The sequence below is a fragment of the Lutjanus erythropterus genome, chromosome 1 (genome assembly GCF_056507025.1).
Source record: "Lutjanus erythropterus isolate fLutEry1 chromosome 1, fLutEry1.hap2, whole genome shotgun sequence".
NCBI lineage: Eukaryota > Metazoa > Chordata > Actinopteri > Lutjaniformes > Lutjanidae > Lutjanus > Lutjanus erythropterus.
The window spans coordinates 33,377,551-33,403,206 of NC_139317.1; the positions used below are offsets into that span (position 1 = coordinate 33,377,551).

The 25,656-nt window shown below is 40.3% G+C and overlaps 1 protein-coding gene across 1 annotated transcript in view; it reads right to left on the reverse strand.

The window, feature by feature from the left end:
* The window catches only part of cd276 (CD276 molecule), an 85,894-nt gene extending 60,618 nt beyond the window's left edge, over window positions 1–25,276 (reverse strand). The window contains exons 1-3 of the mRNA XM_084720238.1: window positions 24,909–25,276; window positions 17,828–17,923; window positions 1,867–2,217 (exon numbers count right to left, since the gene is read on the reverse strand). Of these exons, the coding sequence (XP_084576364.1) occupies window positions 1,867–2,217; window positions 17,828–17,873 (397 nt within the window). The 5' untranslated portion in view covers window positions 17,874–17,923; window positions 24,909–25,276. The remainder of the gene's footprint in view (window positions 1–1,866; window positions 2,218–17,827; window positions 17,924–24,908) is intronic.
* Window positions 25,277–25,656: the final 380 nt, after the last annotated feature.

Genomic DNA, 25,656 nt, shown 5'->3' on the forward strand with positions numbered 1-25,656 from the left:
ACAACAGATATAGAAATGGGAGAAGGAAGGAAAGGCACACAGCATCATTATAAATAAATAAAAGGCTCTCAGCTGTGAAGGTGGGCGATGTAGTCGCACAGCAGAGAAGATGTTAGCGGTGGCTGATTGACCGTAACAACAGCTAATAATCAAAGTCAGCAGATATTGACCATGACAGAGACCACAATCAGTGCCTATTGACCAAAAACAGTGCTCAGCAGCCCCGAGGAAACAGTTTATCACCTGTTTACATCCAGTGAGAAGAAATTATCATAAATCACCTTCTCCATAGGTAATACATTTTATTGCATACTATTAGTGTCTATGTGTGTATAAGTGTTGAGGTCAAATCACTTAAAAAACAATCAATTCAGAATATAAAGTGAAAGTATGGCGTAAATGCAAGCTAATGAAATAGCATTTACCCATTATCTAGTCAATCTAGAACACAATATACAGAATGAATCCTTAAAACATTTAGTATTCATTTGTTTAGTTCTTGAGACCTTTATAATTATCTTGCGCTATAGCAAAATAAACCTGTGTGTGTGGTTTTGTGTGAGTGCGAAAACAGTATGATATTTTCTGTGGCTCTGGGGGATTTTTGCCCAGTTTGAGAAATCTTACCCTGATGATGTCAGCAGAGTTATCTAAGCTTAGGCTTGGGAGACAAATTATAGAAAGCCTGCATCACAAGCTGGAGGTATTGAGTTTTAAAGATATGGGCATTTACCAGGCAGGAGAAGCCCAGCAAAAGATGCTATCATGTTGCATCATGGGAAATGTAGGATCCCACAAGTGTTTTTCATGCTTTACCCATACCACAGACTAAAAGTCAAGATATCTCTGCCCCCACTGCATACATTTTTAAATCTGTCTCTTGTGAATCCCACAACTTTAAGGAAGTGCTATACTAAATTACTCCTCCAACATAAAAGGGAATTAACCAAAGAAACGGCAATGGCAGTGCATGTAGATGCTGCAGCCGAGAGCTCCTTAAAATGCGACATCTTTTCTCTTTTAAACCTATGACAGAAATACACTTAAAGGCATTGGAAAAGGGAATGTGGGGTTTTGACTGAAGAGCAGCAGACCTCAAGATGACCAATAATTTCATCTTTTGACCATGCAGTCAGATCAGCTGGACGCACCGCAGCAGACTCAACGTGCAAGATTCCGACAAGATGAGGCAAGGTAGAGTAGAGTCTTACATTGACGATGCTTCGTGTATACAGTCAAATTTGATGGACACTTTGTCAAATTTTTCAGATCTCTTTATGTGAAGATATCAACCATATTATTATATATACATATTATATTGAGGGAACTATTTCAATTGCAATTCTATATTTGTATTATTATTGTTATTATTATTTTTTATTATTATTATTATTTTTTTTTTATTATTATCACTATTATTATCATTATGATTATTATTATTATCACCATTATTATTATCATTATTACAACTATTATAATTTCGTTGTACAACCTTATTCTGTGTTGTGATAGTAAATGGTCTTGATTCTTTGAAATACACACATTTTGGGCTGATGCTTATTATTTATTTTGTTATCAATTCCTCTCTCAATTATTTTTCTTTATTATTCAATTTATCATTAATCTATAAAATCTAAACTGGTAGGAAATTGTGAGCTTAAGGTTACGTTTTTGCTTGATGACATGACAAATCAGGAAAGGGAAAAAGGGAAAAGCAATGCAACAGATGTAATGTACTATATATAGATTTTCTAGATGAAGCTAATCTGCAGTGTGCTTTTTTGTGTAAGTGTGTCTATTTACTTGCCATGTGCATGTTCATCTGTTTGTTGCTACACGTGTCATGGATGTCACAGCTTGACTCACCGGCCACCTGCAGCAGCAGAGCAGCACTGCCGTAGTCCTGCACCCTGACGAAGCAGGTATAGCTGCCTTCATCAGCCACCACCACCCTGCTCAACAGGAGCGAAGTGTTGCCCAGGCCCAGCTGGGCGGGGAACAGGCTGGTACGGTTGGCGAAGCGCTCGGCCTGGTCCACCAGCTGGTCGTGTCCCTCCCTGTAGCCGTGCACACTGCGTTTGGTGTCTGTCAGCTGCCAGAAGACTGTCAGATCAGACAGGTTGAAGGGGGCAGTGAGGTTGAAGGAGCAGTTGAGTATGGCATCCCTGCCGTGCAGCGCCACCACTGGCTGCTCCGGTACGTGCACTTCCAACATAGCTAAAAGAGAGGAGGTAGGAAAAAAATAAGTATATTGTGCTTTTGTCTTCTAAGAGAGGTTTTTTTTTTTCTGTATGTTAGAACATATCAGGTAAACTGACAACCACAGAATATATGAAAGTCACAGTATGTAAATTCTGCCTCTGGGGGCCTCTCTCACATAAAAACAATAACAAAAGACTTGGTTTGATAACATTGTGAAGTGGCGTAGGAACATGGGAGTTGCTATTTTCACTGTTAAACAACCACTGTAGCTGATGAAAATCTATCTGACAAGACTCAAGGCAGAATGAGGTAATATTAAAGTTTTATCCACATTAGGTCATGTAGTCATGTTTGCAGACTTCCTCCCTCACTCTCTGACGTTATAGCAACTAGCTTGCAACAATTAGCAGGAAATGCACTACAGGAAATGTTACCTGATTATGTCTGAACACTACTGGAATCAGCTCACTTGTCCTAAAAATGTATATTTAAGTGATTAAATTAATAACAAAAATGTGAAAACTAGTTGGCTTAAACTGACGACCAATAGTTGATTATGATAAATCTCTAGTCATGGGCAGCCCTAGTGGAGATGTTATACATTACAGCTTTAAATACACAAAATCATTCTTGCAATCATCTCAACTCTGCAGCCTTCACTGTGTCGATCCTACCTGCCAAACATCACCCATTTGCCACCTCAGTAATTTAAAATAGAGACAATAAACCTATTAATAAGTACTATTTGGCCCAGGTCTAGTATAAACATACAGTATTCACTGAATCACAGCATTAATTCAGTTTCTGTGTTCAAATGTGACAGACTGACACCTACTCAAATTTGAATGTCTTTGAAAAAAAATCAATGCAGCATTTTGAAATATATGCTGTGACTGTTTCAGAAACATCCACTTTGTTTGTGCAGCATGGTAGCACAGAGCGGGTGAGACGGGATGAAGGCAAGAGGGAAGAAGAGGAGGGATCTGGAGGTAAGCATTAGGACTTTGTTTGTGTTCCTATAGGCTTTGCCTCCTGGCGATGGCTCAGCGCACTGAAACTCAGCGATGTAAGCAACAACATCTGTATAGCTTTAGTTAAATCGTTAGTTAAATCTAAAAGAAATCGGTTTGGGAGGGGGTGTAACTGCAGCAAAACTCTTGAGTGTGCATTTCTGTGGGAATGGAAAGCGACTCTTACCAAACACTTCTGCTCAAAGACTGCTGGTTTTTCTGTGCATTTGTGTGCACACGTGTGTGTATGTGTGCGTGCGTGTATGTGTCTGTGCCTTTGTGCATTGTTTGTCTAGACAAGGCCAACAGCAAAGAGTACACTGCATAATCATTCTGGATTAGTAGCCATCTCAGGGAGTCCAGAGTGCATCCATAGTAGTCAGCATTCTTCATTGATCCCTGTCTGCTCTTATACAACTCAGAGACACTCATCAGCATCACAGGGGAGAAAAAAGCTGGTCAGCCCCCAAAGCAATACACTCTACTTTATGCTCATCCTCTCTAATTGTTATAATCACAGTGGCATTTTAGCCTCCTCACCCCCTTTGTGAGCTCTGTCAATCACACAGCCAACGTCAGTGTTGAATCATGTTGCTATGAAGAAGATTTGACTGCTGCAGAGGTGCAATAATTACTTCCCCTATTAACAACAAACAAGTCTTTCATCTGAGTAGGTTCATATATGGATGGGTGTTGCTAAGTCAAGGCAGACCTATTTTCAGTCACATTCAGCCATTCCCAGCAAGGTTGCCTCCCCTCAGCCCACCCCCAACAGCCTGCTCATCTGTAGGAACACTGCCACCTACTGCCGAACCTCACGAGTGCAGAGAAGTGGGACAGAAAAATACACAAATTGCTGTTCAAATACCCCAAGACACATCTAAACCTTCATGCCTAGTGGAACCTAGTGGAAAGCATCCTACCTTTTAAAATGATCATGTGGTTGGGTGATCTGAATTCTGAGAGGAGGAACAAGCTACACAAAATAGTGATCACTTTATAGTGATCCAACATTTTTATGGAAACCACAAAAGCAGCTAAGAAATATGTATGATGAAGTTTTTAAAAAAGAAAAGCTGATATAATTATTAATGAGCCTTCACATTTCAGATTAGCAATGGGAAATATCTTCAAGAAATCCTTCATCGCAAGTGCTGCCAAGGTTATAAATAAAATTAAGATCCAGTAGACTAAGATACAGGGTGGTGCTCCTGACTGCTGCAGTAGATAAATGTGATATGGTGTATAGTGTAGGTGCATAGATTGTGAGTATTTTATGAATGCGTGTGCTGAGATGATGTGTGTATTGTTATTTTATGAGTCGTATTTTTTTATGATTGTGTATGTGGAGATGATGTATTGTTACATGCACTGCATATTGCATTTTTATGGTGAAACTGATGGCAAATTTCCACATTGTGGGTTATAAAGCATTCTTGCATTGCATTCTTTTCATATTCGTATTCATATATATATATATATATATATATATATATATATATATATATATATATATATATATATATATACATATATAATATATAGTCAATAATAATATAATAAATATTCACATTTAAGAAGCTACAGTCAGAGGATTCTGACCATTTTTTCTAAAATTGCTCAAACAGATTGAACAATTATCAAAATAGGGGTGGATTGATTTAATAGTTGACTCCTAATAAATTAATCTTTAAACTTAAACTCCAGTGAGGATGGTATTTTAAATCTAAATAATTAAATAATCACAATATAAAAATAGCAATTTTTCTCCTCTTGCATTGCGTCAAATAAAATTGGAAAAAGAACACTGGAAAACAAAACTGCCTGTTTTGCTATCTTGGTCCACCATACCTGCGTCACGGGTTCATGTGTTGGCATTATTGTGTTTTGAATGAAAACAGTGCCCCATAATTTTGACCTGGAGTAAATCATAGCCTCATATACCAACCAAGTGCCAGTCACACAACAATTCTCTGACCCCCATGGTGCAAAGCAGCACAGGGTTTTTCCCTTTACTGTGATTACAAAAGCTCTTCTGGTGCTGTGGGGGTTTTCTATCGCCCCGTATTGTGCCCACATTCACTCAGCTGGGCTGCAGCACAGCAAACAATAGAGAGAGAGTTATCGGGGCAAAGCATGGCAGGAGCAGGCGGCATTGTGCCGCCATCAATGGGGATAACTGAGAAAATTTCTGGAGTGTGTATTTTAGCTGTCTTTGGAGGTGGCCCAACCTTTGCAGTAATGAATAGGTCGCTGGTGTTTTTTTGTAGGAGTGGAGGGTCAGTGACAGCCCTCTCTCCGAGACGTGCATGTTGAAGGAGGAGGAGAGAGAGCAATTAAATCACTCCCCAAGCAGCCCGGGATGACTCACACCACTGAGTTCATACAGGAAGGGGGAAGGGAAATGGGGGAACAGAGGGAGAGAGAGGCCAGTGTCAAGCTCACACTTAAAGATAATATCTGGAAACAAGCCAAGGAAGAGGCTGTGGTGAAGCCTCACTCACTAATCCCTCAACACAGACCAAAGAGATGTCAGAGAGGAGAGAAGAGAAGATAGAAACTCCCCTTTCTCATCCTCATCCTCTTTCGCTCACTGCTCCTTTAACCAGTGACCTACCGCTCGCTCCAAGGCCCCAGGAGGACGCAGCGCTACACAGGGACCTTGTGTAGAGACACCGACCCGCGCTTGGAAAGAGAACACAAGGGGAGCATTTTGCATTGCAACGAGGGGAGGGGATTGGACAGGAGAGGAGAGGAGGGCAAGCTAGGCTGGCTGACGTCATGGAAAGCGCACATCTGATGTCCTATTCGTCGGAGGTGAAATACCACGAGCCAAAGCGAATCACTGCGCACTTGGCTGTTTTTGATCTGCTGCTGTTTACAACAAACAGCACGTTGTGTGCACGGCAGTACAGAATGTGCCGTTTGATCGTCTCTCCTCAGGTCTGCTCTCGACATGAAAACACATGCATCCCCCAGAGAGACAAGTGTAAGTAGTAGAGGTTGAAGATTATAACGCAAGTGGTCTTTGGTGAGGGGCCGGGCTGCACGTTGTAGCCGTGCCCGCTCTGTCCTCTCAGGGGGTAAGTGGGGATCTCGCCTCTCCCCTCTCCCTCTCGATAAAGAGATGCTCAGAAGCCATAGAGGGCAGGCTGGGAGACGTCAGGCTGTGGGGATTTACACACTGCACTTTGTGTTTATGGGCCTCAGCTCTGTTTGAGTGCCTGCGAGACAGAGACGGGCACTTTCACAGCCGACATGAAATAAACTCATTACAGCCTTCGCGAGCGTTGGCAACGGGCCCCGCTTAGCAGTGAGGCACGAGGATGGCTGGAGAAGGCTGCAAGTGATCTTCACACTGCTCTCAACTCCACTTTCAAGACTACCCACCACCTCGTCACTACCAGCACCTCCCTCCATCATGTTACCCTCAGGTGTGCACGCTGGTTTTGCTTCTACCGTGTTATTTGTATAGTGAGCTAAGGCACATGAGGTGAGCATGCAGGCTGAGTGTGAGACAGAGACAGCGTGGGATGCAAGCAGACAGCAAACAGGAGGATCACAGCTTTTATAGGGAGGGTGCTTGCAGGGTGACAGAAAGGCTGTTGGTGAATAAAATCCAGTGATGGTTTGCATCAATCCAGCATATGCAGAGAGGTAAGTGCACATGCATGGATCCATAACCTGTCATTTGACTAATTTTGATCTTGGATAAAACACATCATACCTGTGTTGGTTTTGCCATACAACAAACTTCAGAGTTCCTTTATATTACTGTATCAACAACACGCACATGACAGGATTAAAATGTGTGTGAACTGATTAGCTATGGTTACTACATGAAGCAAGGTACATTTCAAAGAGAGTGTTTACCAACTGTAAGACAGGCCTATTCATGGCAGACATTTTCACATATCATAGCCAGAAAACAGCACCATACCATTTAAAGACAGGGTAAACACTTCTAGAAAAAGATAGCTGATTGTTGAGTTTCATTCTCAGGTCATCAAATACCAATTTGGGTTAATGGCCTCAACAAAACAATGAGACTCAACAATCAACCCAACCCAAAGCACTGAAGTTTGACAATCTGGGGATGAAACAAAAAATCAACTATCTTTTTGAAAAATTGTTTACCCTACCGTTAAATTGTTTAGTTCCAGGACACATAGCTTACTAAGACACTGGGACAGTGAAATGGATAGTTCAGCACAGTGTGCGAAATACCCGTCAATATTCGGGGGGGTCACCATCTCCCGATTGTTGCGCAATACCGATCTAAATTTTCTCTACTAAACTATTTCTACTAAATATGCAGTAGGTCTATAACATTACAATATTTCATGGATGCAAGCCAAGACAATCAGTCTATAGCCTACGTGACAGCACACAGGCACACACTTAACAATGTTTGATAATCCCATAGTATTCGCAAAGCAACACTGACATAGGAGGTTGCATTGGCTAAAGTTGTATGGATGCACGTTGTTTTATAACAAGGAGAGGCAAAGTTGTGCATTACAATGCAGACACAACAACAATTGACACCAATCTGGCGCACTTACAAGAGCAATTGACTGAATTAATGTCAGGTATAACCTATCGGCATGCGATCAGTGCACTTGCAAATGAGAGCCTGCAGTATGACCGATTGTGTGACATAATTTAACCATCCATCTACAGCAAATATGACAGTGCTAGCAGCAGTAGCAGCTAACGTTACCCCAGCACCTGCTGCGTCTTCAGAGCACTTGGCCTCAACTTCACCTTGTTCTTCTGTGGAGTCACTGGGTGGGAGAGGATCCTCTGTTCTGGTAGTGAGTGGGCCCACTGTGCTACCTGCACCAGCATCTTCATCTCTGAGTGCCACCTTTTTGAATGTGAACCCAAAGTGTGCGAGTGATACACTCTGGTTTAGCTTTTGCTTGCTTGCCATTTTTAGTATGACCAGTCTGACTTCTCAACATTACGTCTTTCTTTTGTTTGGTGCGCACATGGCTTATTTGCATACACACACAGCACTGGCTGGCTCTGTTTGGCAAAAAATATTTGTGAGTATTTTTTTTTTAAATTCTGAATACTGGACATGGTGAGCTTAAAAAACATTTTAGTGACCATTAGTGACAATGAAATATTTCTTTTGACAAAATTTGAGACCCCCTTCAAATTTTGCTTTTGAGGCTTTCGTTGGTCTCATGGGTTAATCGGGGGGGTCGGACCCCCCTGGACCCCCCCGTATTTCGCACACTGGTTCAGCACCAAATTAAAAGTACTTTTTTTTTCTTCTGGCCTGAATTACCCATCTAGATTGTTTTGGTGTGAGGTGTGGAGTTTTGGAGATAAAAATCATAGAGATGCCTTCCCTCTCTCAAAAATAATGGAACTAGATGGCACTCGGCTTGTGGTGCTCAAAGAACCAAACAAATACATTTGAAAAACTCATCAGTGTGTTTCCAGAAATCATGGCCCAGTTAGTCAAGATAATCAACAGACTTTGTTTTGAGCAGTTTTACACAGGGACTATTTCTTTCTACTGAACTACACTTTGCAACAGGGTGGATAAATAGCACTACAGGTAAGAAGAAAATGTATTTTTAATTTTAGGGTTTAATGAACCCTATCAAACTCCTCTCTAGCGTCTCTATTTATTTAGGAATTTTTCAAACTTTGAATTATTAATATTTTTAGTGACTGATAGGCATACATAGACTTTCAATGAAAAGACACAAGGATAAGTTGGGATAAAATGACTGCCGATCTATGGTAATATTTTGAGTGATTGTCTCTAAAACTATTTTTTTTTGTGTCTGTGTCATTTTTCTTGTGTTTGAGTTTCTGACAGTCTTATACTTTGTTAAGGTCAGACAAATTTCTTAGTTTGTGCTGAAAAAAGGATACCACACATGCAGGGTAACAAGAGTTTGAAATGTACTAAAAATTGCAAAGAATGAATGCATTAAAAAACTGCCATTAAATGCCATACAGAAGCAAGAATTCAGCTAAAATCTATAATTCAGACCACAAAACAACTAACTGAAATAATATGGATTCAGTGTCAATGTGCAATATTGTAAATAAGACCTTCTAAAAGCCAAATGTGTAATGTTAACTGGAAAGCTGTCCTTGTCTCACTTCAGTCCTGTCGCTCACAAACTCACAAACATGCACGGCATACAGGCAAGTGTTTGGCACTGTGCAGAAAGCTTCATCCTATTTACTCATTTTGCACAGATTTTTTTTTATCTTCTTTTCCTGCAGCCCCAAAAGTGGCTGACCTAGGCAAGAGTATACACTGTTTCAGATAAACACACATGTGCACAGAGCTAGGGATGATATTAATTACCCACTGGTTGCTGACGGGTCAGAAGTGAAATACTTATCACACATTTTCTCTCACATTTCTTTCGTGTAGAATAAACACATGAACAACTCTAATAGACACAGAGAATGACAACAATTTAAATAAGAAAAAAAATAAATGCAGTGGGTTGTGGGGTAACTATAATGTGACTAGTCATGAAATACAACTTGTTAGGACTGAAATGGAAATGGTGCATTTGGCAGGGTTTTAGCTAAAAAAATATGGTTAGCTGGAACATACTGAGGACACAGATGGACAGCAGAGAAATGGATTATGCTGCAAGAGTTTTTTATGGTCAATCGTGGCTTTTTTTTCTACTGTGAAAACTGGTCACAATTGGAATCCATTAACTGACAGAGAATCAAATTTTTTACAGCCAAATTTCAAGCTTACAAGGGGGTGTGGGTTTGATACTCAAATTAAACCAATTTAATGGTGAGAACTTGAGAAAAGTGTGAAATAGCAAAGTATTTCTCAGAGGCTGAAGTCAGTCTTTTGATCATCATTCATTTATATCCATAAACACAAGCCAAGCTAGTGCCATGGCATGCTCCAGTGCTAGTGAGTAAGTATCAAACTGTTGATCATTGCGAAATTCTATCAGTCTATCCCTTCTGGGACAAAAATACTCCACACTTCAAAAAACTATTCAAGCTGATGCCAGAAATGATCAGGTCTGCATGAGTGCGAGTCAGATTTTTAAATGATGGTTATTTCACTTCTGCTGCTGTTTACTGACAAAAAACTAGAGAGGAATGATTTTGCACAAAACCACCTTTGTAGAAGCTGATTGATTTAAGTTATTAGTCGACATATAACACAATGGACCACCTTAATCCGCCACTGTACTGTTGGAACAGGGAACTGATAAAAGTATTAGTTAGCACTAGTATAAATAAACAGTACTTGTGGTATCGGTATCTGTAAAATCCAAATAATATTCAGCTGTACACACACATACGCACCCTCCGACACACAATTTCATGCAGAAACAGACACCCAAAGGCCAGAGAACACATTGATATTCCACACCTGTATGACTCCTGACAGCTCCACAGCAACACACTGTCTGAGGAATTGGACACGAGACACTACAATGGAGACGCTGATACAAAGCTGCTCTGGAGCAGAGAGGTTCCCATCAGCATGACCAGCAAGAGTCACAAACACAAACACACACATATGTACACACAGCACTGCTGTCCAGGCCCCTGCATGGTCCCTGACACACGCAAACACGCAAACACAGTCTCGTTTTCATCACTTCAGAGGAAATTATACTGACTGACAGTCTTTTCCTGGAGACTTTTTCTAACCCTAACCCCTTACTCTCACTTAAAAGTCTTCACCCAAAAATGTAATGATTTACTTTATTGGGTCATGTGTTTTGTCCCCAATAGGAGTGCTAGTTCCACAATATGTAAACAAATTTATGTCCCCACAACATGAATAATACATACACACACACACACACACACACTTACACCAGGGCTCAACAACAAGTATTGCTCACTTGCCTGGGGCTAGTAAAATGCCATGTCGGACAACTAAATCTTTCAGCTCACTTGCTCAACTGGGCAGATGGTGAAAAAGAATTAAACTATTATGACAGAAAATGTTGTTTCCTGCTTCTTAAATATGGAGATGTCTCGCTTTTATTCTAATTATCATGTTAAACTGAATATCTTTGGATTTGGACTGACAAAATGAATGAAAAAATTATAGACATCATGGACTGGAATGGACATTTTTAGACATTGCTGACCTAGATTAATCATGACAATTAGCTTTAGTGTGCTGTTATTTAATAACTGCAAATAAAAAAAAATGTACAGGAGCAAGTAAAAATTGACTTCAGGCAAGTTGATTTCTCACCTACTTACCCAACCAAGTGAAAAAATACATTAACCTTGAACTCTGCACACACAATAGGAAAGCAGACAAGTTGCCTTATGGGTCAAGTTCAAGTATTTTCTGCAGGTATCTGCAAGGATTGTTTTCTTAATTCACTGACTTCAAATGAAGTTCATATGTTCATCTCCAGCACACATGCACACATATATTCTAACATGCAATTTGATACCAGTTTACAGCATATCAGCTTAACAAGCAATACAAGTTCACTCCAGCTTGACTTCAATACCAACTACAACCACGCAATGATAAGCTCGCTGTCTCTCTTTTATAAAAGGTAACAATGGTGACAGTTCAATAACAGACAGTGAGCAGAGATTATTATTTACAAGCAAGCAAGCAGTGGATTTGTCAAACACAGCAAGTACACATGTTTAAAGGGTATGTTTAAAGCCCTGCTGAAACATGTGACATGGGAGGAAATATTCAGATGATTTCATAAATAAGGAAAAGCAAGCAGCAGCACTGGAGGGGGCAATATTGACACAGCAAAGTAAACAGGTGCAATACTAACAGACTGCAATGACAGTAGGGTTCAGTCGGGCAAGAAGACAAGCAGCAGAAATAGGCTTTTACAACACTGCCCCCCTCTGCTCATGAATGTAACTGCAACACATTCTCATTCTGGACATTTTGCACCACCTGAACATCAAAGGATTTTGCTCAAAGGATCTGTGAGCCCTTTCATACCGATTATTCTTATGATATAACCAATCCCTGTAAAAGTCTGAGGGGAAAGCTAGCTTTTGATTTCATGCTGTCAGGAGCAGATGTAGATGTCCATAATACTCCCATTTGAAAAAAATTAGCATCTGGAAAACATTAAGGGAGAGATGGGAGTATGTGCACAGTAAGCATGATTTGGTTCGAAATTAGCAATCTGAAAGAGAGTCTGTGTCTTTTGCAGCGCTTTTCAAATGGCCCCTCAGTGAAAGAGCCACAATATGGATGAGATTAAGCCCGACTTAAAGCTGTCTGTGGTGTAAAGGGGTCACTTTCAACATTAAGCTCTGAGCATAATCTCTTCCTTTGCCATTTTTTGCACCAGGAACTCATCAGGGAGTGTAAGTGCCCTCACTCAGGGAGAGATACAGGTGATGGCAGATAGGGAAGACAAGGATTCTGACTTGCTTATTTTCAGCAATGTCATAAATCAAGATAGGACTCACTATTGTGCTATTTTCTCTTTTCGCTCTCTTTCTAGCTCCCTATCTCTGCTCCCTCTGTCTTGCTTCCTTCATAGATGTATGCCATCTCATATCCCGTCAATAACCTGTTAATGGGCTCCGGCAGTCAGATAATAGTGCTGGCTGAGGAACAGCGGGCAGATAAGGGCAAGCCTCTGGCTTACAAGCCTGAGAGACAGAGAGCTTTTGATGAGCAGGAGGCTGAGGATGGAGGGGGGAGCAAGGTTGATGGGCGAAGAAGCACCCAAAGGTAGCAGGAGGGTCATGGGGTCAGATCTGAGATGAGTGCAGCTAATTTAAGAGAGTCACTGATCCACTTTTTTCAGTTTTTCAATTCTGATACCTGAATTTGGTTATCTGTCAATGAAGATACTATTCTGATACCAGAGCTCTTTTTTCTTCCCGAGGACTACTATTATTATTATTGTTATTATTATGTGTAAGATTACATGAGGCTGAAACTTCAGTTCAGTGGTGAAAAGTTCTGTGTCAGTTGATCTCAGCATCCTCCAACCATGGTGTGACACTGTAGGACTGTGGCTTTTTATGTTCACATTTGCTACAGGTAGTGCTGAGAGACAGTCCTCACTTCCCATAATGCATTACAAACAATGACAAAAAGTAAAAAGTTTAAGTTTGCTATTTTATGTTAAAAAATACAAATTCTACTTTGTGTTACTTAGTGTTTGTGATGTTTTATAACGTGTTTGTTCAGTACATAGCAGTTTATGGTGATTTATGTTGATTTTTTGGTGCTGGTTGATAGTTTCATCCATAAGTGAGGTGGCTGTTACATTTCTTCATTACAGATATATTGTATCATGGGGCATTGGGATGTGCGTCCCTTGTGATGAATATCAATACTGAATTTCTGTGAAAGGTTTTAATTGCATCACATTTTGCACTGTTTAGCTTCAGTAAATAATGACGCAGGCACACTAGTCCGGTATCAGTCGATATCGGCCCCATCATGTGATATTGGATTGGATCGGTCCCATCTCTTTTTTCCAATAATGGCAAGTGTGACCCTTTCTACTCTGCCTGCATGTTGTCTCACTCTTCTGTCCTGTCATGCAGATACTGGGAGTTGGCTGGTAGGTGGAGTCAGGTGGATTGCCTTAAAGGACCACCTCACTCTGTTTCCTTCAGTTTGTTGCACCTGACAACACACATGACACCATGTTTCCACTGATCCGCACACCTCTGCCATGACTGATGACCGTCCTACTTACATAACAGTCAGTTAATTAACTTGTTTATTTGTTTGAGTTAAATAAATCACTTTGTGATTGCTATATCTGTGTGTGGCCTCTCAGAGGGTAACAAATGGGGGCTCGCTCGGGATTTGGACCTGGGACCTCTCACACCCCCAAGTATGAATCATACCCCCAGACACTGAGGTGAACACACTATGACCACCATTACAGTACAGCCAGGAAGAGTTGAAAAGAAAGACAAGGCAGGTGTTGATGAGCCAGGTGTTTTACATCTGCTGTCTCATGAAATGAAATGTTTGGCTCTTTAACAGGTTCATATGCTTTGCTGGTTCATGGTTTCATGCATCAGGAGTGATGCAGGGTTAACCCAGGGTCAGCTTGTCGCCAGCTGTGTATTGTCTCGTGCCTGACATCATCACTGCCACTTCACCAAGGCAACACCCTGGAGGTAGGTGTCTCCTTGTGTCAGCTGCTGGGCTGCTTCCTCAGCAAGTCAGTAGCTGTGATGCTTTCCAAGCACAGATCAGCATCCGTTCAACCCATTCATCACAGCCCACTAGGCACACAGCAGACCCACATATGGCTTCAGGCCCCTCTTCCCCTCCAGAACTGCAATCTCGGCATATTAACCGTATCAATTTTTTAACGATCCCACAAGGCAGCATTTTTAGGACTTGTTGAAATAATCATGAGGTGCTTGTTGGGTAATGCACTCTGTTTCAATGAGCGTGCTGTGAGAAAAGAAGAGCTGGGAAACGGTGAGTCGGAGGCAAGCCAACAGAGACTGGTCATTATGTATGCATTGCGGCGAAACCAATCTTTGTTGAGCCTGTCCTCGATTGTTTTTAAAAGGATACTTCACTGGACGCAATCAAATTAGCAAGAACATCACTGATATGGGGTAATAACCCTAAATTGAATTTCTGCACAGGCTAAAGTGTCCCCTCTCTGCAGAATCAATTGCTGTGAAGAGAAAAGGAGGACAGGAAGAGGGCATTCATAGTTAGCAGACCTTTAAAAAGTACACCAGAGATGCAGGCATGAGCAGCCTATCTTCACGCTCCACAGCCCTGCCATAATATGTGCCTGCCGACTACTACGATAGATGCAATCTATCCAATTATGCTAATTAATTTGAATTACCTTACAGCTCCCATCACTGAGAGTGAAATCAGGGTCAGCTTTCCATTTTTACATTTGCATGAATACAATTCTCTTTCATTGTTTGGGTGCTAAGAGCTGCACACAGTGAAATCTGGCAGCCTAGTGGCTGTGCTAACTGAACAGAGAGTATGACAACAACAAGCAATTAGCTAGACAGCCTCCTGTTAGCTCTGCCACTGGCTGACACTGCTGTGTGCTGTGCTGGAGTGAGCCAAGGATGTTACTGTACTCAGCTACTGTTGTGGCTCAGTCATTACTGTACATATACATTGACATTTCATGCATTTTGCTGACATTCATGGGATATAATGAGCTCAATAAAAATAAAGCCTAAGCTATTATAAGAAAACAGTAGGGTCAAAGGTGAAAGCCAGGCTGGGCTGGTGTAGCAAATTCTCCTTACTTCTGCATCTTCAATAGTGCATTTAAGCACAAAAACAACAACCCCTCACAGACGAGCCTCTTCACGGCTGCAGTGACACAACAGCTGTGCGGTGCTGTATGAGTAACATCAGGGAGAGGTTTCACAGAGAATGATCCATCATCTGACTACTGAGTCAGGATACAGCTGGGAGCTACAGAGACAATGTTACTGCGTTGGGATGACAGTGCTGTCATGTGCTGTCCTTGTGTTTTTCTTCCACAAACACCGTTCTCATGATAGGAAGTGTGTTGGCAGGGACCACAAGGTGTAATCGTGTCTACTGATAGGGGCACTTGCTGGAGTTATCGAGCAATGACACAGCTGAATACGAGCAAGATTACAGCCAGTAATCCCGCCGAGGGACCTCGGAGACCCTGAATAGTACCAACACAGACATGAATACACACGTACACAACCGATATAATTACACAAGTCAGTCCAGTTTCTGTTCGTGTGGCCAAAAGAAGCAAAACATGGCTCTTTATAAATCAAAGGCAACCAAACTGACCTTTAATTAGTAACTCAGATAATTACTGTTGTCCTTTACTAGTAAAAAATAGACAGACTGAGCATTAATTTGTCAGCCCACAATTATATCAAGTATATGCCACTGCGCTCAATATCTTAATTAACACTGAATAAAAAATAAAGTAAGATTGAATTGGTCTGTGTTGTTGTGAAATGCACCTGAAAATTCTCTTTGAAGCTGGTGGCACAGTCATAGATATAATAATTAAGGCTGCAATAAATAATCATTTTTATTATAAATTAATTCACTGATTATTTTCATGATTGCCCAAAGTGACATCTTCAAATTACCTTTGTCTAACCAAGAATACCAGCAAATGTTTGACATTTTTGCTTGAAAAATGACTGAAAAGATTAATCAATTAGCAAATTTTCTGTCAATTGACTAAACAGTTAACTAGTAATTGCAGCTATAATAATAAAACAACACTAAATCAAATAAGCTCCATAAGGCACACTGTGTTTTTGTATGATCACACAATGTTACATGTTCACACTATAAGACCAAACCAGAGTCCAACTAATTCACTTAGTGCTCCAGTTAGCAGAGAGAAACGGAATCACTGTGTGAGCTACAATAGCCCATTACCCGTGAGTTAAAGAGCTCCATCAGTCCCCGACACCTCCTCCTCCTCTTCCCTCCCGGTGAGAGGAGCGAGTTAGGCAGTGGATGCCACACAGCCAGTAATGAGCAGGCCGCGGGCCCATTTGTGCTGGGAGAGAATAGGTCCCTAATGAACCACTGAAGACACTTAGGTCCACTGAGTCAAGATTGAAATGTGCCACTGATGGCCGATAGGAGGTTGTGTCAGCTCAACCAGAGAGCAGAAAAGACGAAAAATAGCTCTTTTTAAATGATGGTGTTTTGGACGATAAAAGTTCTTTGTGAACTTTGTGGGTTCGCCAAAGTACGCCGAGCACGTTTTTGGCACGCAGAAGTAACCTCTCAGAGCTGCCTTCCTGCTTCTTCTTCAGGCTATACATTAATATAAAGGAATATCATCCACTATGAGGTTTTAATTTGCATTATGTGTCAGCCACACGCCGACTGGGAAAAGGGTGGCATTCAAATATATGCACTGTTGCCCCCCCCCCACCCTTTTGACATGCTCAATTCCCTTCTTTTATTTACCGTGTCTTGAGACATTATCAAGCCTGTGCAGGCTATTTGTCTCTTTTTTTTATGATGACATGCGTTTTTCTTGGAGCACCATTTCCACTGAAGTAAAACTTTTGAGTGCGTGAGTTATGAATCCTCAGTTGCAACATCAACCACAAGCCTGCTTCCTTGTGTTATAAATATAAAGAGGATGACTTCCACACACCACACTCCCTGAGTCACAGCAGACAAACTGCACTTCTAGCAGTTTTCATCCAGGCCTCACCCCAGCCCCGAGCTCTACTCCTCACCTGTCTAGAAAAGGTCAAAGCCATTCTGTTTTACAAGCTGAATAATAAGAGAAATATAAAATAAAAACACACTCTTGTATCATAGAGGTGTAACCCTGTAAAAACTCAACTTATAAAGAAATTATTGTGAAAAATGTCTTTTAACTCCCTGAGGCTGTATAAATAAGAAAATGCTCTTTGTCAAGTGGTGTGGATGGATGAGAGTTTAAATGGGGAGGGTTTATAACTTCCCAGCTATTGGCACATTACTTTTTGGGAGTAGCCTCATTTGAACTGTTGTTTCGCCCAGTGAAGCCTTTGAAGGGGGAAGACTAATAGGCCCTGCAGGGCGTAGTGTTTAACAGAAAGTGGCATTTCCCACTGTGGTGACTCGGATCTAATGGCAGGGCATGGGCAGGGGCAACACCCACCCATAGCTTGGACGGCCAGCATTGCAGGCAGCAGGAGGGACAGCATGGTCTTCCAGGGTGGATTCGAACTGCAGGTCAATTTCTTCAGACACAGCGCTGCAGGGGAAAAAACACAAGATGTCTGAGGAAGAGGAAGACTGTAAAAACACAGAACACAATAGTACAGGGGACGTGTGGATAGATGCTTAAGAAGTGGCACAGAAACAGAAAGGGGCGTTTTCTTTGTTCTAACTTGCTTCGTCTCGCATGAGGGTAGATTCTGAGACGATGAGAAAATCCTGAACATATTCCATGAACTAACGGCTATTTGAAGGTCTAGAATTATTGTTTGTGACTTACAAACTTATCTGAAAGTATTCTGAAGGTGACTATTTCGGTCTATTCTCTGGCCCGCTCAAGGCTTTTCTCTTTCAGAGGGTGTGGATCTGTGATGACAAATGGGGACTTCCAAAGTTGACAGGAAACAGCCGAGTCATTCTCTCTGCTTTCCAGAGGGAAAACACTACTTTAGGATGTGAGTAGAGACAGACAAAACTATCCCCTCCCCGTCGACTGCCACTCCACCATGCATGAAATATTTATGAGGTATACTACATCTCAGAGAGATTGGTAGAGGTCACTACTTGTGTTTGTTGAGACGAAGACTACTTGTACTTGTATTTTAGGAAAAACTGGAGGAGCACTTTTTGTCATTGATATGAAGTCATTGTTCCACAGTCACCTATTATAAATAATTGGGTAACAACAACAGTACAACAACACTCTAGATCGGTTTCACAGTGTCCATGCTTGCTTGTTGCGTGTCTTCTGGGATGAATGCAAAGCTGTTTTGTGAAAAAAACAAGAATAAGATACAAATATACTGTGCATAAGTGGATAAACAGCATGTATGTAAAAATAGGAAGATGAAAACAGAAGTGAAGAAAAGGGGGAGAGTTTTCTGTTATGAAACAGATATACTCAGAATTTTGAATATTGCATAAATGGGGGTATTTCTCCTTAATTGAAGACAAGAAACGCCACTGAATAATATAAATAGAAGCAGACAGATTCAAAAGTAATTCCAATCATTGGATATCTTGTGCTATGTGCTATATTATAGGGATGCACAATAAATATCAGAGTTGATAAATCACTGGCTGATACAGGTTTTTCACAGCAAACAATATTGGCTATAATAATATAGAGGTGATTGGTATGGCCTAAAATTTATATCACAGTACAATTTGAAGGATGGATGGCATATCATGGTATATTTATCTTTCTTAAAATTTGAATATAAATGCCTGACGGTGTAGAACATTGGAAACTGCATGCCAGCTATTACTGTCCTCTTACTACTAGATAAGAGGACAGTACATTACATATTTCACATTGTACAGTTTTTTAAGAGCATTTAATGTGCAAAATTGGAATAATAAATAGAAAAAAGTCCAAGACCTTTGTAACCACTGTTGTCTGATATAATTTTGCGGATTATCCTTTTTTACTTGTTGTCTCGTTAACACCTGTTTTTGGTCAACAAGCTAAAGTAATGTTTGTGTAAATTTAAGATAAAAACTAAATGAACATTTGAAGAAGCAGAGCTGCTGTTTTTTTGTTTGTATTTGTTGTAATACTGGTGCCAGTTAGATTTGGTTTGATCAGAGCTAAGGAATACTAAATGATCCATCTTTGCTCACTACAACTTAGTCTTTCTTACCCTCGGGTGTGCATAAACTACAGGTTATATGAACTTCTTTTTAAAATACAAAAATGTGAAATGATTGGTTATCTAGTTCTAACTATTAACAGTTATAAGCCATTTGGTTTCCTGTCAACATAATAATAATAATAATAATAATAATAATAATAATAATAATAATGATGATGATGATGATGATGATGATGATGATGATGATGATGGCCAATTTAACATCAGGTAGAGGGTCAACAGTTGAAAAGTATCTTTTTGGCACTTACAGCACAGTTACAGTGATGCTGATCAATGTGCATTGTCCCAGGGAATAAATAAATACATGAAAAAGGAAACTGATTTGGCATGACATCATGTCTTAGCACATAAGGGAAAGAGCACATGGGCCTGCTTCCTTTCTGTTTTTTTACACTCACTTCCTCATGGTGAGTTATCCACATCCTCCTCTCTGCCCATACTCTCTATTCCTCGTTTCCCACAAATACCTGGGAGGCAAGTGCCTGTTCCCTGAGAGCGTGTGTAGGAAATGGATGAAGACTATACTGGTTGATAAAAGCTTCTCTGCTGAAACATATTTCATCTTTCAAATTATTTTGACATATTTATTCCAAAGTTCCTGTTTGTAGAAAAATTAGACAATCCTGGCGAGATGAGGTGCAGAGTATTTGTTGTTTTCAGCTCATTCGTCTCTGCGGTGTGTCTATTTCCATACGACCACTGGGAGTCACCCAAGTCATAAATGTTCAGATCCAATACATAACTACTTTATAGGGGCCAGCAACCTCTGTAACAACTATTAAGAAATGAGAAAGTTAAGAAAAGCTAAACATACAGTATGTTTAAGGTAGGAATTAAAGATGAACAGTTCCCCATGCTGGTTGGTATAAGATGGCATAGTGATTGCTCAGTGCAACATAGAGCAGTAGTGACTAGTGAACTGCACATGCTATCAGGTATTTTTGTTGGTAAGTCAACCAGCTAGCTAGATATCCAATGAATATGGAAATAAAATCCACAACATTTTTCATTACAGAATTGAAGATTTTTACAGGTCAGGCTGTCCAAGGTGTCTAAGTATTGATACTTTTTCAATCCCACACATTTAAAACAGCTAATTATAGTATTGAAAGTGCTCATTCAAGACCTCACTTCACTTGACTCTTTGTCATTCCTAAAATTTGGCTTGCAGCAAAACCACACAGTGTTTAGTGACTCTTTCTGTACCAGCACTGTGCAGAGGTTGTTAAAAAAATACTTTTTTCCCCCCTTTTTACTGTTGTATCGAGGTATTATAAGAAGTACTGTGTACATAAAAAAAAAAGAGTATTGTACTAAAGTTTAAAATTCTGGTATGGCAGCAACTCTATTTAGGAGTCATCCAGTCACTTTTGGACATCTATTTTGAACACGGCCTCAATAACTTGTTTGCCTGTATAGTTACAGTTTCTGCTATGAGTGAAAATGTTTTCAAAACATACAAACACTGGTTTATAGAGCACATGTTATATATTCACAGAGAAGCACTGAAAACAGACAAATCTCTTCTCTTCTCCCTCTCTTTTAGTTCCTTTAACAACAACATAGTGAGTTACCACCATCACTGTCTAAAGAGTGTAACTCTATGAGTTACAGCATGTCTGCTTGGCAGCGTACCATTCCATTTTCACCTCTTTAAGCTTTGTGTCACTTACTTATATCTGTTTCTGTTTCTGCATTTATGACCGATGGATAATGTTAAATGTAGTTTAACAGAAACAGAAAATAAAAATAATAAAAAATATATGTATTGTGTGACTGGCAAAACTAATTCTATCTTCTTTTTCCATTTCTTTCCACAGGAGTGGTGGGGAGTTACCCTGCATTTACAGTAACTACTGTGGGTGCTTCACAACTTTGATGAGTAACTCTGAACATCAAGGTCAGATGCTGTAATGTCCCACCAATCACCATAAGTGAAGCCTTATGTTTGAGTGTCTACATGTCTACACAAGTCTGCAATTACAAGGTCACCAACCTTTGTTTTACTAAGTTTTGGACAAGGTCCAGTCCACTGAACAAATGGCTAGTGAATGTTCACATTTTACCAGCTGCTCAACAGATAATAGATTTTGACTGGTGAGTGACACAAATCTACCAGTCACATTTTACAAGCACTAATTTCGTGTCCTGGTTGTGGACAAATAAATTTAAACTGGATGAAGGCAGGTAACAGAGCAGCTGTTTTGATATGAACGATTTCCATATTGCAGTCAGCTGTAGCTCCACCTCATGGCTTAACCAAACCCTTTTCCATGAGGCTCCATTTATGGCTGCAGCAGAGAGGATGTGGGCAGGAGTGCAGCTTCATCAAAAAGTTTCCATAACAGCACACTCACCACTTGCTCTCTGGACTCTCAGAAAGCATTAGCTTGCTAGAGACCAACTCAAAAAGACACGCTTGGAACACTATCTGAATCTCCCAAGATATTTGCCCTCACAAGCGGGGGAATATGGGATATTCGCTGCTCAGACATTCAAAAATGGGTATAAATATTCATTTACGAAAAGACCAGACATACATCACAGCCATCCTCTTCAAAGGGGCAGGATATTTGTATCTGTTTTCCTGAGGACAGCATGACCTAAAATGTGCCAACACACCAAACCACAGTCTGACTCCGTCTGTGTTGTGCAGACACCAGGAAGCCATCAAAGGTTTTTTTACTGAATGACTCAAGTACTAAAGTGACCCCATGCCAGCATGTTAATGCTTTTTTCTTCTTTTCTTCTTCTTCTTCTTTTTTTTTTTTTTTACAATTTAACTTTAATGACTCAGCCCAGTGTCAGAGATCAAAACAAGCTGACCTGACGGAACCTGAGGAATATAATGGCACAATAATCTTTAATTGTCGAGGACTGTATTTTAAAAAAGCTGTTATCCATCACTATATTAAACCAATTTATCAAAACTATTACTACCTCTTTATTCACATTTCCATGCTGTTCATGGAATTAACTAATAACGGTGCTCTCTAAAATGAAGATCATTAAAATGGAAAAGAAACGGCCGCTGAAAGACTGTTTGACAGACTGAATGTCTTGAGTTTCTTTTAGTGGTCGGCAGCTTTTGAGCCATAATCACCAGTGTATTTCATTTTGACACAGCACTAAGGATTATTAAGCTTCTTACTGAGGTCAAAGGAAAGAGAAATGATTCTTGAAGTATCACAGAACATTAAGATTTACAATATTGCCATCGTCATTGTACCATTGCGGCGTTCTTCTTGAGAAATCTGTGACAGCAGTTCTCTTCCACTTTGTCTTTTTACTGACACTGCTGCTCTTTCTTGAGTCCACTTCTCTCCTGGATGACAAGTCCTTTCTTAAACACTATAAATATAATGAATCTGACTTGACCCTCTGGGCTCAAATGTCTCATTGGCATATGGCTGGCATCGTTGCCAAGCTCCTCAAACCATTGGGAACTATTCAACCCATGATGATAGGGACATTTCCAGCCTGGAAGACACCAGTGCCATTGAATATAGCATCATGGGATGACAGTGAGCTTTTCAAATCCATATGGCAGCAGTGGTGTGAATTTAGCAAACCGCCTTAAGGGATGACTGGATTCACTTAATGCAGGGGAACGTTCCTCATAATAGTCAAGACAATTAGTCAAATTATACATCAGTTCATCAAACTGAAGAAAGAAGAAGAGCTCCATAAACTTCAAGAAAGCTTTATGGCTAAGACGTTGTATGAAAGTTTTACTTGCCAACTTTCTCTATAATTACTGAAACTCTAATTTAAAATTCACACTAGGCCATGTATCAGTGTCATACAGCAATCCAATAGTGGGCAAGACAACTAGGCTATATATTTTTATCTGAGTGACAATTAGCAAGTGAGGCAGTGACAATTGTAGGGTACGTGTGACTTCTTGAGACCACAAAAGTGTAGGATCTATATGCAATGTGACAGATACTCCAATATCCCGCTTTTGTAAAGCCACAGGAGCCAATTTAATGTAACTTTTATCTTACAGCAGCTTGACATAAATGTGCAATAATATGGAGATGAAACAACATTATGAAATGCCTACTGTCACAAACCGCAATCACATCCCTGGTATAAAAAAAGATGTGTTACAGCATCTTGTACAATGTCGAATAACATCATTATCTCACTGCTATATCAGAAAACGTTTCCTAGACAAGCTGTCAGGACGGGGAAAAACTACATCCTCCTACATCCCTCAGGAAGCTGTACCTGCCAGCGGAGCACAGCTGCACTATCATGTGATAATGGCTGCATGAGGCCAGGAAACATCCTCATCGCAGCCCAGAGTACAGCATCTTCTCCAACAACAGATCCACACCTTTATAGCTTGTGATCGCTTTAGAGCGCCTACATCCAATCCCTCACTTCTGGTTGCATGTGTCTAAAAGCTGTGACCAGGTCGAACAAAGACTGATTTCTTCCTCTTGCTTCAGAGGTGAGGGTTTTTTTCTTTTTTTTCTTACTCAACAGTCCTGTTTCATGGCATCCATGTTCATATGAAATAGTAGGGTACGCACAGGTGTTACTAATGATACTAATTAAGGTTTCCTTTCAATTCAGGTCAAACAGAGTCAGGGAACTCCAACTGTGCGCACTGGTTCACTAGGAAGGCTGGGCTACACTAAACTGAATGGGACCTTAATTAGTATTATTGGTACCACCTGTATTTAACCTTCTATTTCATGTCAGAATGGCTCCTGTGGAAAAAAAGGCTACATTAAATGAGGCAGGACTTTATTTAGTATTATTGATAATTACTGTGTTTACCCCACTGTTACATATCGATATGGTTCTGTACAAAGGTATATTCTTATATACCTTTATACATACATTTATACTAACGTATAGTTGTATAAACTGTAAGTTGTGGAGGATAAAAAAACTGACAGACACATTATCTCAATGTCAGACTGGAAATAAAGTGCGTCACACAAGCGTGTCGATAAATGTTATTTTCATGTCCCCATTTTAAGTTATGGAAGTTACCGTTACACCGATTAAACGCAGTGATGCAGTGCTGACTTTTCGTCAAATGGGGGCGCAGTCCTTTTCATTCATAAATAGCAGTCTCTAATACGTGAAACTGTACACTATATAGTTCAGCAGCAGGCCCATGTGTTGCTTTAAAAGTAGAAAAACTGAGCAGACATGCCAGTGAATAGAGAGCCGAGTATGTGCAGCAGTTCGCCTGCCTTGACAGAGTTCATTGGGTTCTTCTTCTTCTCCCCGCCAGCTGTTGCTCGTCTTTGACAATAAAAGTTAATCTTGTTTTCATTAGCCTACATATGATAATACCTGTTAGCTTAGGTGCTCTAGTCTCAAACACAGTTTCTTAAGGCTTACCATGTTAGGAGGGCGAAACTTAAAAACCACCAATCATCCAGCGGCGGTGACTCTTTTCTCTGACCAGCCGATGTTATTTTCACCAGTAGTTCATTCCTTTTCAAACAAAGCACTGGAAGAGCTGCTGCCGACGCGAGAACACTTTATTTTGACGGCGGATAAAGCTACAGGATGGTTTTTCAGAGTACGTGGGTATGCTCCATTGATTTGGGACTGTTCCCTTCACAGAAACCACTCCTTGCTGCTTTGTCCAGCAGTGATGTCATACCGAGGGGGGAAAGAGACTCCAGAGTCCCGACCCCCAGATTAACCATTTGTGAACGCACCGGTTCCTACACCTCGTTTTCTTAACACAAACTATACACTGTTTGGTAAATGCACGTTTTCAGTCACTTCCTGTCTGTGGGCAGCCGACACTACTTTTTATCGTTATACCGCATAGGTCGTGTGAATTATTATATGGTCCTTAAACGCATCACTGCAAACTATGCAGTTGATGTGAATCAATCAGATTTACCTACATATATTCCCCCGACGTCATTATGGTTAATTCAAACAAAAACTATGTGTGAAAAAGGATCTAGTTAACTTGGATAGAGATCACAAAACGGAAGTTACCTGAAATTATATTGTGTACCTACTAAAATAAAAATAAAAATAAAAATATTCATTAAATGTCTTCCGTTTTAGTCTTTGTCAATTTCGTCAAATTTGTCAGCACAACAAACATAAGGACACATTGTTGCTT